This window comes from Engraulis encrasicolus, chromosome 10, assembly GCF_034702125.1.
Source record: "Engraulis encrasicolus isolate BLACKSEA-1 chromosome 10, IST_EnEncr_1.0, whole genome shotgun sequence".
Lineage (NCBI taxonomy): Eukaryota > Metazoa > Chordata > Actinopteri > Clupeiformes > Engraulidae > Engraulis > Engraulis encrasicolus.
Window position 1 is genome coordinate 31,178,826 of NC_085866.1, and position 12,780 is coordinate 31,191,605.

Below are 12,780 nucleotides of genomic sequence, written 5' to 3' on the forward strand. Positions count from 1 at the left end.
TCACTGGAAGGACAGCTGCCTCTCCTGTTTCGTACGCAACCCATGTATTTACTCACTCTGGGCAGGAAGTGGAAGAGAGGTCCAATCAGAAGCAACACCACCAGCACCACCAGACTGGTGAACACACCTGACAGCTACAGGGACAGACAGACACACAGACAGACAGGCAGACAGTCAGTCAGACAGTCAGTCAGACAGACAGACAGACAGACAGACAGACAGACAGACAGACAGCATATCCTACCAGATAGTCATACACAGGGCCATAGTCACATAGTCACACACAACAGCTGCAGAGAAATACTGTAGAACAACTGGGCTTATTCTGACACAGCCATTGGTAGGCTTATAATGATTTCAAGGGGACGTTGGGAGACTTATGATCAGGCGTTGGTTCCAGAGAGGGTCTGTTGGTTCATAAAAGGTCGAGAACCACTGATTAAAGTGAGGTACCTGTGTGTGTCCGCCTGCACTCTCCAGGATGTTGGTGGTTGCCAGGGTAGCAGAGCTTGGGAAGCAGGTGAAGAGGGAGGAGACTGTATTGGACACGCCCAACGCCAACAGTTCCTAGGGAGGAAGGACAGACATCAATTAGGCATGCAAATGATTAATTCATTCATTCGTTGTTAGTCGATTGACCTTATTTGACCAATTGACTTACCATTAACTGATAAGCAACTTTTTTTTTCATAAATCGTCAGACATACAAAGAAGTTAAAAAGTAGGTGGACCACCTCACTGTGCTCATAAGAAGTTTCACATACACTACCAAAATGAGTGAGATGCTCCTGCTTAGTAATGTTATGTTTCATCAAGAATTAGTTAATATGCTGATGCTCAGTTTGCTGTGAAACAGAGAGACAGAGAGTGGTATGGTAGAAAGTAGAGAAGAGATGTGATGTGATGTGATGTGATGTGAAGAGAAGAGAAGAGAAGAGAAGAGAAGAGAAGAGAAGAGAAGAGAAGAGAAGAGAAGAGAAGAGAAGAGAAGAGAAGAGAAGAGAAGAGAAGAGAAGAGAAGAGATGTGTTACCTGGTTAGGCTGTATGGAGTAGCCATGTTTGTCTGCGTAGATCATGGCCAGGGAGACAGATACGGCGTAGCCCACAAACGTGATGGCGATGGTGTCCCCAGCGATGTCTGGCAACACCTGGAGGGAGGGCATACGTGGCTGAGGGAACCTATGGAGAGACAGGAGAGCAGAATGGACACTGAATGGTTTGTGAAGAAAATATCTACTATTATTGCTTTTTTTTTAAATCGCCATCCCGACTGTTTATAAATAGGAAGTGAAAAAGTCACTGTCAGGAACCTGCATTTAAATGAAGGTACTGGAACCGGAACCGAAAAATTGAGATCGGTACCCTTCCCTACTAATGTTACTATTAATATATGCCAATTGGAGTATTCTTTTAACCTATTAAGATATCGTATGTCATTATAAATGTGCTTTTACCAGAATGGCAATGACCAAAGTCGTAGTGCATTACTTACCGTAATGCCCTGTGTTTTGTCATAGTAGTGTAGTACTATCATAGTTAACTTTTCAATGACTATGAGATAGTTCCAATGGTGGAACGGCATGCATTATGGGGTTAGAGTCTAGCTCCTGAAGTGGTTCATCTTCAAGACCTCAAGAATTGTCATTATACAGAATTTGTCATGTCGTGTAAAGGAGTGAGAAGTTACCCGGCAGGTATGTGGCCCACTATCTCAATGCTGTACTTTGAGTCCAGGGAGAAACCATACGCCACCCCAGTTGCAATTATTACCTGTAATAAATACAGTAAGAAAATACTGAATAAGTAAATATATAGGCTAGTTATTCAGAAATGCAATGTTAACACAAACTGTGAATGAACGGGAAGCATCAGTGAATGTCTTTACAGGGTCTTAATATACACATAAATATATAATATAAATACATACAGAGGTGTCATTGAAAGTGTAACCCTTTGAAACTGTAGCTTTTTATAAAATCTGTTATGATGTCATGCAGTGGTTCCCAACCTTTTTCTGCTGGAAGCCCCTCTTTCTCTCTCCTGGACTTGAGAATATTTCCAAGTCACTCCACACCACATTTTCCAAATGCCAAATATGTTTTGTCTTTTTATATAGCCCAATTTCAGTTAGAATATCACAGGAAAGTAATTACGGTACATGTATTAACTATATAACTAAATACTAGCAATGTATGGGAGGGTTATCTTTTAATGTGAAAGACTATTCAGGATTTTGTGCAAACGGGCCCTTCTCTCCTCGATCCCCCTGCATTACCTCCCCCAAGGATCCCGCCTCCCAAGCTGTCAACTATTTGGAACCATTGTAATGCAGTGTGATGAAATGCAGTGTAATATACTGTAATCAGTGGTAAAAGTAGACGGGTGCGCACAGGTGCGCAGCACTGGTATGAAATTTATAGCTGGTGCGCAGTATCGGGAAGAGTTTAGGTTGAATGCTGCCCAAAAACACACATTTGAAAAAAAGTAAGGTCTGCTGTTTCAGTAGAAAACACGTACAACCACACTATGACATTTGAGACAAGTGTCCTATGAAGAGACACCCGAAATAGTCATGCAGCGGTTATAGTGTAATGCTGATGTTTATTTTGTTTGTTTATTGTTTGTTTGCGGGTGGTGGGGGGTACTCTAGCACCGATAACAAACGAAAACTACTTTCACCCCTGGCGGTAATATAATGTTGTGCTATGGTTAGGGTTGCTTGCAGTGACTTACCGTGAGTATTTCCACAGGTATGGGTGTCCGCAGTTTATGGCGCAGGCGCGTGTTGACCTCTTTGGCAGGCACCAGGAGGGCCAGACACACCAGGGAGATCACCAGCTCTGCCACGTTAGTCTGGGGAAGACTCTCCATCACAGACGCCAATGTCTATGGACAATACAATGTGCATCACATTCAATACAACACTTGGTGGAAAAGGACAGCTTGAATGATGTATACATCAGGCCAAGTGATTTCCAAGTGGCTTGTTTTGAGTTTTACTGTATACAATTATTAAGTTATATTATGTAGCACCACACAAAGACAGAAAGTCAAAATGGTACAAGAAATACTGAAATTAAACAAAAGCCATATCTGATTTATGTTTGATTCATAGGACAAGACGAGCTGAAGTGACAACACACAGAACAGACAGATTTTGGAGGCTGATTGCTGATTGTGCAGCAATGTTGCCCATTTCCTTACCCTGAAGAGAGAGAAGGCCCCTGTGTAACGCGGTAACCGCAGCCCCAGCATGCTTTGCAGCTGAGACACGGTCACATGGAACGCAGCGGCGCTGGTGAAGGCTTTAACGATAGGCTCAGACAGGTACGTGGACAGGAAGCCCAGCTGCAGACTGAACATGGCCAGCTGGAAACAAATACAAAGCTATGATTTATTTTTATTTTTTTAACCTTTATTTTACCAGGAATGATAGACTCTTTATCCAGGGCATGTCTCAAGTGCTCTCATCCTGGAAAATCATTAATATACAATGATGAGTATGTTGACTACTCACTGTAAGTACAGTATGCATGTATGTATGTATGTATATCATTTATAACTTTGTTTATTTTTGCCACTTTTTTATTTTCATCTTTACTTTGTGATGGACAATGTTGTCAGTGTTGCAACTGTACGGTACACTGTGCCTTACCCTGTTCTTGCTTAAAATTTTGTTTTTATCCAATTAATCTTTGCTACAATTCCTGCTGTGTTTAAAAGTTGGGGAGGACGGAATTGCCAGTGCTCTCCTCCTCTTCCCTTGTAATCTCATGTACTGAGATGCACTTTCTCAAATCCCCACACGTTGGTCCCATGGGTTGTCCTCTTGCTTGCTCATGCATTGTATGTGTCCTACTTTATATTATGAACCATTTGTATATTAATGATTCGTGAGGTGTGTTGGAAGATATGTATAGACTTTTTGTGTGCGCACTGTGAGCTGTAAAGTCCTATAACACTGTTAAACTTCCCATCATAAGTGTATGTTGTGTTTCTCACCAAGATGAGGCCACACAGACCTCCAGTTATGAATGTACAGTACTGACCCTGCCGTGGCTCTGACGGCGGGGCGCTGCCAGACTGCTGAGCTGGCGACACGGGTTCGAATCCAGCCCCGGTCATTTGCCAATCCTTCCCCGTCTCTCTCTCCCTACTCATTTCCTGTCCCTCTCTCAACTGTCCTGTCACTAATAAAGTCTAAAAGACCAAAGATGTCTTCCTCACCATGAGGATGCCTGAGAGGAAGGCCACTGCGGAGGCCACTCCTATCCTCTGGGCCTCCAGGTCTGCGGCCTCAGCACTGCTGGCGTTCAGGCCCAGAGGGCTCGGAACCAGCTGCTCCACCACCGAACCTGTCATCAGGCTCAGTACCGCAAAGGTACCTGGACCAGCAACCAACAAACAGCATAATTACGTACTGTATACTACTCTGCAGCTATGATCGACAACAACAATAATGATTATAATAATTAAACTTATTTTTGTTTTTACAAACTTTCACTTTCTAATTTAGCTAAAACTGTCTATGTATCTATTTATCTTTCATACCGGTACACATCAAACATATTCACAATCAATATTTTGTTGCAAACATTTCTCGCCATTGGAGCTGCTCCGAATAAAAATATTTGGAAAGGAATAAAACTGCCAGTGAGGCACACCAGAGGATGGGGATGTAAATGTAGCTAGCTTACCAGTGGAGACGTGGTGCCCTGTCCCAAACAGCATGTAGAGGACCACGGGGAAGAAGGATGTATAGAGCCCATAGATGGGGGCCACGGATGTCAACAGTGCAAACGCCATTCCTAAAGGCAGAAACCCACAGTTTTCCTCTCTTTTAACCCAGATTAATGCAATAAGACATGGAAATGTGGCCTACTTTAGTGAGAATGACATGAAACCATATATTTACTGTTTTATATTGTCGTTTAGTCTTTGATGTATTGTAGGCCTACCCAACTAAATAAATAAATAATATTAATTTAAAAAAAATTGAATAAATGAATGATATATATAGACATTACAGACAGCTAGACAGATAGATATATAGATAGCCTAGATAATTTTGAAAATTCTGAAAATAAAAAAACTTTGCATATGGTCCTCATGTATGATGTTGCCATGTATGATGTTTTTTGTCACCACGTGATATATGTGTACTTAATTATTATCTATTCGGTTATGGTGAACCTTTGGTGTTTTAAATATCCTGAGTTTGAGATGAGGAAAAATTACTCTAATACAAGGCACCACAAACAACCATTCCAACATTCTAGGTTCATGAACCAACTTCGAAAATGAATCTTTGTTACGCACTGAGTTAGCCATCATAAATCAACTAACATGAGATGCATTAACAAATCAGTACATGGCTAAGTAATGCCAAGCATGAAATGGGCTACTGTTTAACATGGGATAGCCTTGTTCAGCTGTTGTCAACTCAATGGTTTAATATATCTGCCTTTGTAGCTTTTAAACCATGCTATTTTCCAGGTTTCTACCACTTGAAATCTTTTGACACTTCAGATAAACGTTAGGGAATAAAAAGTTAAGGAATAAAACGACGTTGTTATACATAATCAAATGGTATTGCGGTTCCAAATGCACATTTAGCGTGACGAATGTGGCCTTAAAAACAACAAAAGTAGCACATTCCAAATGTCGTCATCAGCACGAGTCCTCTTCTAATTTACGCACGAGTTTGGACTGAAGTAGGCTACCTTACACGTAAGTAGTTTTCCTGCATTTAGAAAAATGTGTCTTCGATATGGATTACCTTGAGGTATATGAAGAATGCCAACTGTTAGTCCAGCTACAGCGTCTCCTAAAATCCATTTCTTGAGCCTGTATTTTGGCAACCAGTTGAAAATCGGCACCCTCTCCTTCAACAGGTTGTAGCAAGAAACCTGGGAGCACCTGCACCTCCTCAGCACCCGTTCACGGAGCTTCTCCTGCCCGACGGGCTTGTCCTCCGTACCGTAGGTTTGCCTGAACCGGTCCTCGGTATAAATATTCCTGTACACGGCCACCGACGCGCTCATCCTGCTATAATTGCTCTTCGTGTAAGCTTCACGTTCGTGTAGGTAAGTGTTAACCTTGAGGGCTGTTGTGCGTTAACAGCTCATAGACAGCCAAAGCCTCCAATATATAGCAGTCACAAGTTTGACTCCAGGAACCATTGTATTTTCCTGTCAGGTGCCCTTGAGCCAATTAAAAGACTCAAAGCTGAACTTTTCTGTGCTTATGTTTAACTTCTTTGGCAGGATTTTAACATCCTTGTTTGGCACCTCCGCACCACCCACCCACCAAGCCCCTCTCCATAAAGGTGTGCTTGTCCAGCCCCTGCTCTGTCTGATGATGACAGATACAGCCTTCTAGACTTCTGGGTCCTACTGCGGAAGGCATTTTACCAGTCGAACAGCTGAATGGCCCTCCACACACATTTTACCCTCCACTCCAGGTAAACATGAACCCCCCCCCCACACACACACACACACACACACACACACACACACACGGTCATGAAGTGCCTTCTCTCTCTCTCTCTCTCTCTCTCTCTCTCTCTCTCTCTCTCTCTCTCTCTCTCTCTCTCACACACACACACACACACACACACACACACACACACACACACACACACACACACACACACACACTCACACACACACACACACACACAGGGCTAGCCTGTGACAAAAGAAACAAAACCCACCCGGGCATTGCTGTCTAAAATTGTCCACTCAGACATTTCATGCGATATCCTGCTTGACTCAGTCCACTGTCCACTGTGGGCCAGTCCAAAGAAAAAACACACAAAGAAAAAAAACATACAAAGAAACAAAACAAAAAAACAGCAGCAGCAGAGGACTGTTGCCTCACCGGGAAAATGCCCTGTATTTCAGATTACTAGTCCAACCCTGCTCTCTCTCTCTCTCTCTCTCTCTCTCTCTCTCTCTCTCTCTCTCTCTCTCTCTCTCACACACACACTCTCTCTCTCTCTCTCTATGTTCCTCTGTCTCTGTCTCTCTCTCTCTCTCTCTCTCTCTCTCTCTCTCTCTCTCTCTCTCTCTCTCTCTCTCTCTCTCTCTCTCTCTCTCTCTCTCCCTTTCTCTGTCTCTCTCCCTTTCTCTCTCTTGTTCTCTCTCTTGCTCTCTCTCTCTCTCTCTCTCTCTCTCACACACACACACACACAGATACGCAAGTATGCACACATGCACAAACACACACACTTCAACTCAGCTCCTTTCTTCACCTACTTTCTTAACCTCAAGCTACCTCTTTTATTTGGTGTATCAGGTCGACGATCTCACAGAAGAAGAAACGTATACAATGTACAGCTCTGTACGATATATACCCCCCACACACAGACACACACACACATCAAAGTGCAGCACTGTGGCTTGAGTGAAGGTGTGTAACCTCAAACCACATCTATTAGCGATTATTAGAGGTGCTCATTTCCGGAGCCGGGATGGATTTCCTCAGCTGGGCCTTTGGTGTGTTTTGGCGTGAGGCGTGGGACAGGAGCCTGCATGGGCTCTGTGAAATTCAATCACGGCTTCTGGGGATGTGTGCCCTGCTGTGGCCCACTGATCAAACTCAGGGCTGGGCTGACTGACTCAGGAGTGTGTGTGTGTGTGTGTGTGTGTGTGTGTGTGTGTGTGTGTGTGTGTGTGTGTGTGTGTGTGTGTGTGTGTGTGTGTGTGTGTGTGTGTGTGTGTGGTGTCTATCCGGTGGATCTGTCAGGTGAGTCAGTGTGTGTGTGTGTGTGTGTCTATGCACGTGTGTGTGTGTGTGTGTGTGTGTGTGTGTGTGTGTGTGCGTGTGTGTGTGCGTGCGTGTGTGTGTGTGTGTGTGTGTGTGTCTAACCGGGGGATCTGTTCCCAAACTGTCACACACATGTTATCAAAGCCATGGAACTCTCTCTGGAAGCTGAATACTCTCAGATGTTCTGATAGGAAGCTGTGGGAGTCTTTCACATATGATATTATCTCTAATTAAAATATCAATGGCTCAAATTCTATTCTGTCTATTTAGGCAATCTATAAAATTTGGTTTAGAAGCGTTTAGAATTTAGAGAATAGAAGAACTTCAACATAGTATAAACCTGTACCCGACCTATATATTATTATTCGAACAGCATTATGGATGTGTCATAAACATTTCGTTACTGTTGTTACTGTTGACATTCAAGTGACATTAAGTGTCAACTTTTCATGAGCATAAAATGCTTATGACATTGACATTATGTTTATGACTCATCTACGACTGTGTCATGACACTGTTATGATACTATTATGACACTGTCATGTAATGCATATGACGCCGGCATCAAGTAAAGTGAAACCAAACTATGTCAACAGACTTATGTAGAATAACTTCCGTTGCATGCAAACTCTCCAAAATGCCAACCAGCCACTAGCTGATGGATAGACTGACTGACAGACCTACTGACTGACAGACCTACATTCAGTACATACACCATAAAAATAAAAATGTCCTAAAATAACTTTCAGTTGGATAGTTGGGGAAACTAAAAGGCTCTCTGAGGAACCCTTCACATTCTCCGAAGAACCTAAACGTTTCTGGGAATAACCCCAAGATTCCGTAGAGAACCTTCAGTGGTTCTTCCACGGTAGCAATACAACTTTGGGGTTCTTCCAGGAACAATTGTATGACATACTGTATACAGTATGTTCATCAGAGAACTTTTTGGTTCCTCAGGCAACTTTTACCGGGTTCCTCCACTGTTGCAAACAGAAGGATCTTTGGAGATCTTTCAATTTTTACAGTGTATAGTAGCATCAAAATTTTGAACTAAAAATGTTTCAAATCATCAGTCAAGGGTCCACTTTGTATCCCTTGTTGAACACTGTGCTGTATAGTAGGGTTCTGTTTTATTTAATTTAATGTATGCCTTAAATGTAATTACTTTATCGCTCATTGCCCAGCATGTATGAATTGGACATTGTATCTTTGAGTTAATAAGCTACTAACATGATTTAAAGCTCATTGTGAGCATTAAAAAAAAAAATCACTTCCCTTGCTAGAGGCCGGGAAGGTTTGTCGTCACTGGATCTATAGATTATTATAGACTATTAAAATAATCGTTAGTTGCAGCCCTACAGTGTAGTAACCTCAATGACCCACTTGCAGTGTAGACAGACATCATTCCCAATGACATAACTGAGGCCAAATCATTGTGAGCCGACACCATTGTTACAGATTCTGTGAAAGTGACGTGGAATCACACGATCAGAAAAGGAGACCACCACCAATTTCCTTCAGTCTCCGGCCCAGACGGAAGAAAGTTGGTCCCGTCTCTATCGGACGTGTCTAAGCTCACTCGCTCACTGCTTCAACGCTCACTGCCTCCACTATGTGCAACCAGGGCTGGACTGGGGGAGAAATAGCGCCCGGGCACTTTTGGCTTAAAGGGGCCCTTCAAATTAGCAGAGCAGAACTGACCAGTGGACCCCGCAAGCTCGCGGGCCCCTTTTTTTCAGAAATGTAAAAAATATATATGTACATTTTTTACATTTCTGAAAATAGGGGCCCACAAGGGTGCAGGGCCCCCAGGAAATGCCCGGTATGCCACATGGCCAGTGCCTCCACTGTTTGCAACTGTTTGCCTGTATGATCTCCTCTCCATGCCTTTCAGAACAATGTCTGTGAATGAGCTCCTGATCACAATCTCATAAATAGCTACAGTACAGTGGTGGCGTGGCGACCGGGGGAAAATGAAGAATGATACAATGGCATAAATAGAGGGATTTGTTTTGGTCTGCGTCCAGTAGTGCTGGGTGGGTGGACTGGGCGTGCTGGGCTGGGCTGGGTGAATTAATGCCTCCGTGCCGAAATGCACGCCGCCGGGGATCCCTGGAACTTCCAGCATCTCAACTGTCTGTCACATCTGTCTGGCCGTGTGTGTGCGTGCGTGCGTCCGTGCGTGCGTGCGTACGTGCGTGCGTGCGTCCGTGCGTGCGTGCGTACGTGCGTGCGTGTGTGTGTGTGTGTGTTGGTGGGTGGGTGTTCGCTGTCACACCGCACACCAACACCCCTGCAACATGCTGAGCCACATATGGCGAAAACTAACACACACACACACACACAACACACACACACACACACACACACACACACACACACACACACACACTGGTCCTGGACAGCTGGTCCAGGAAAAGGCAGGACTGCACTGTTCTAGTAAAACACTGTATTACTGTATCTGCTGTTCATGCTTGCCTGCCATGGCTGGCCGTGGGAACCCTGGCTGTGTTTCTCTTTCACTTCTAGGCCCTTGGTTACATGTACTGTATGTGGATATTTTAAAAATCAGAAACCGGATGGAAACGACAGGAAACGAATAGGAAGGGATCGGAAAAAGACGGAATCAAACCATAGGGCAGCCCAGTGCCTATAGCGTCAGAGCCACGGTAGGGCCTAACATGTACCTGTGTTTTAAATCCGTTTACATACCATATTTTGATGATGTTTACATGAAAGGCAAACTGTGGTACTCCAACTCCCATTGTCATTGCGACACAGCATTCCACAGCACACAAGAAGTGAACACTGCACACAACAAAATTGCATTTATGATTTACCCGTGCAAGGGGGCAGCCCCCAATGGCACCCCAAGGGAGCACTGCGGCGGGACAGTACCATGCTCAGGTTATCTCAGTCATGGAGGAGGATGGAGGAGAGCACTGGTTAATTACTCCCCCCACCAACCTGGCAGGTCAGGAGTCGAACCGGCAACCTTTGGGATACAAGTCTGACGCTCTAACCGCTTACCCATGACTGCCCATACATGGTACATGGAAAAAAAAATATCCCCAATGTGTGCATTTTAGAAAACACTGGCTATAGAAATATCTGTTTCAGGGAGCTAGATGTCCATTTACAAAAGGCCCAAATGAAGACATTTAAAAAGCCAGCCACAAACAGTACTGCCTTTGACCAGACTGCAATTTCTTGACGTGGAGCACATACCAGTCACGCTGCATGTTGACCAAGTGGTCTAAACCTATACCTTTCCCTAACCCTAACCGCACTGGACATTTTGACTCCAAGAGCATACCGTAGACGTCAAAAATTGCTGTCTGGTCAAAGGTAGTCAGAAATTGACAAGTTGGGATGATGCACTGTAGACAGAGCCCTAGGGAACAGACCTAGTGTACGGACTAAGTCCTGGGCCCTCATTTATCATCAGTTTATAGAATGCCTTCTAAATTGTTTCCTGCGAGTGAAATATAGAATGGTCGCAAGTACAGGAAAAAAAATCGGGCTTAATCAAACATGCGTTGACTGCTCCTACACACACTTCTGCATGATAAATATCACACCTTCCAAATCACTGTGCACGCACTCACCCGATGTAATTTGCATTCTGAAACACCTCCAATTAACCATATATGGCATTAAAATCCATTCAAATGCAATGTTAATTCGAAGGCGGCACCCTATTTTGAAAAAGCAGATTTGCGCTTCACATGAGGCGCTGGCGGGAAGCGCAGAGATAGAAACATTTCTGTGGCAGAAGTGGAGGTGCTTTAGACAGGAGGAGGACAGTGTTTCAAAACAAGGAAAAGAAGGAGATCCACATGGGTGAAAACACTATCAAATAGCACACTGTCATACTCCATTGCAATTCAAAGCAAACTGTATACAGCGTGGTCAATATTATTTGTTTTTCCCACTCACACGCATGGTCTGATTTAGGCACATTTCTACATTCAAGTACATGATTATCCGCCACTACCTGGGCCTTCCACGGATGTCTCCATGACCCCCGCCCCGGGTAGCTCTGCCTGGTCTACGGTAGCTGCTGGCAAGTCTCGCCGCCGCCCTCCTCCTGTCGCGGCGTGTCGGACTGGGGCTGTTTCGGATCTAGTGCTCCACAACGCCTTTGCTCCTCTTGCTGATCTCCCTACGTCGCCTGCCCCACGTCGGAGTGGATCTGGATGTCCGGATGAACAGGGCAGCGAATCTTGCCCCTCGCCTGCTATCCAGCCAGGCCATCCATCACCGCGCCAACATGTAGCTCGCAAAGCTACCTCCAAGCGCAACAGGTCCGCAGACAGCGACGGCTCGAGTCCAGAGCGCGTTTCTGATAAGCGGCTCAGGCCAGGCCATCCATCACCGCGTCAACATGTAGCTCGCAAAGTTACCTCCAAGCGCAACAGGTCTGCAGACAGCGACGGCTCGAGTCCAGAGCGCGTTTCTGATAAGCGGCTCAGAATCTCTTCTCCAACGATGGCCGCAGCAGATTGCATGGCCTCTACATCTCCAACAGCGGATAGCTTGTCAAGCCATCGGGCTACTGCGATGCCTCTGTTGGCTAATGATGCTGGTGTCGTTAGCTTGTGTAGCCCGTGTCAAACACCACCGGCGTTGTCCACGGCTGACAGCGTCCCTCAGCGTCCAGATGGTCTACAACTTCCTCCTCGCACCTCTATACACTTTAACCGCGATGTTCAATGCCCTCCTGAAAATTCTCATTGTTGGTGATTCGATTGTCAGAGATCTGATTATTCCTAGTGCTATCACGTACTGTATCCCGGGAGGAAGGGTTGTTGACATCTCTCATCTCATTCCGTCCCTATTGAACAGACATTCTTCCGTAAAAACACTGTCATTGCTCACGTGGGGACAAATGACGTCATGGCCCGGAACTCTGTGAAGCTACAGAATGAGCTGGAGACGTTATGTCTCACTGTTGAAAGCTCGGGAAAACGCTGCATAATGTCAGGCCCTATCCCACTTAGCTCCAG

General features: G+C 44.8%; 1 protein-coding gene and 1 long non-coding RNA gene across 2 annotated transcripts in view; one reads left to right on the top strand and one right to left on the bottom strand.

Moving 5' to 3' along the window:
• Positions 1-6,045, bottom strand: part of slc26a10 (solute carrier family 26 member 10) — a 26,292-nt gene extending 20,247 nt beyond the window's left edge. Inside the window, exons 1-9 of the mRNA XM_063208630.1 lie at positions 5,781-6,045; positions 4,699-4,809; positions 4,229-4,386; positions 3,206-3,370; positions 2,735-2,887; positions 1,689-1,771; positions 1,033-1,180; positions 454-567; positions 57-134 (exon numbers count right to left, since the gene is read on the bottom strand). Of these exons, the coding sequence (XP_063064700.1) occupies positions 57-134; positions 454-567; positions 1,033-1,180; positions 1,689-1,771; positions 2,735-2,887; positions 3,206-3,370; positions 4,229-4,386; positions 4,699-4,809; positions 5,781-6,045 (1,275 nt within the window). The remainder of the gene's footprint in view (positions 1-56; positions 135-453; positions 568-1,032; positions 1,181-1,688; positions 1,772-2,734; positions 2,888-3,205; positions 3,371-4,228; positions 4,387-4,698; positions 4,810-5,780) is intronic.
• The window catches only part of LOC134456955 (uncharacterized), a 25,524-nt gene continuing 18,733 nt past the window's right edge, over positions 5,990-12,780 (top strand). Inside the window, exons 1-2 of the long non-coding RNA XR_010036390.1 lie at positions 5,990-6,087; positions 6,268-6,464. This is a non-coding gene — a long non-coding RNA (uncharacterized LOC134456955). The remainder of the gene's footprint in view (positions 6,088-6,267; positions 6,465-12,780) is intronic.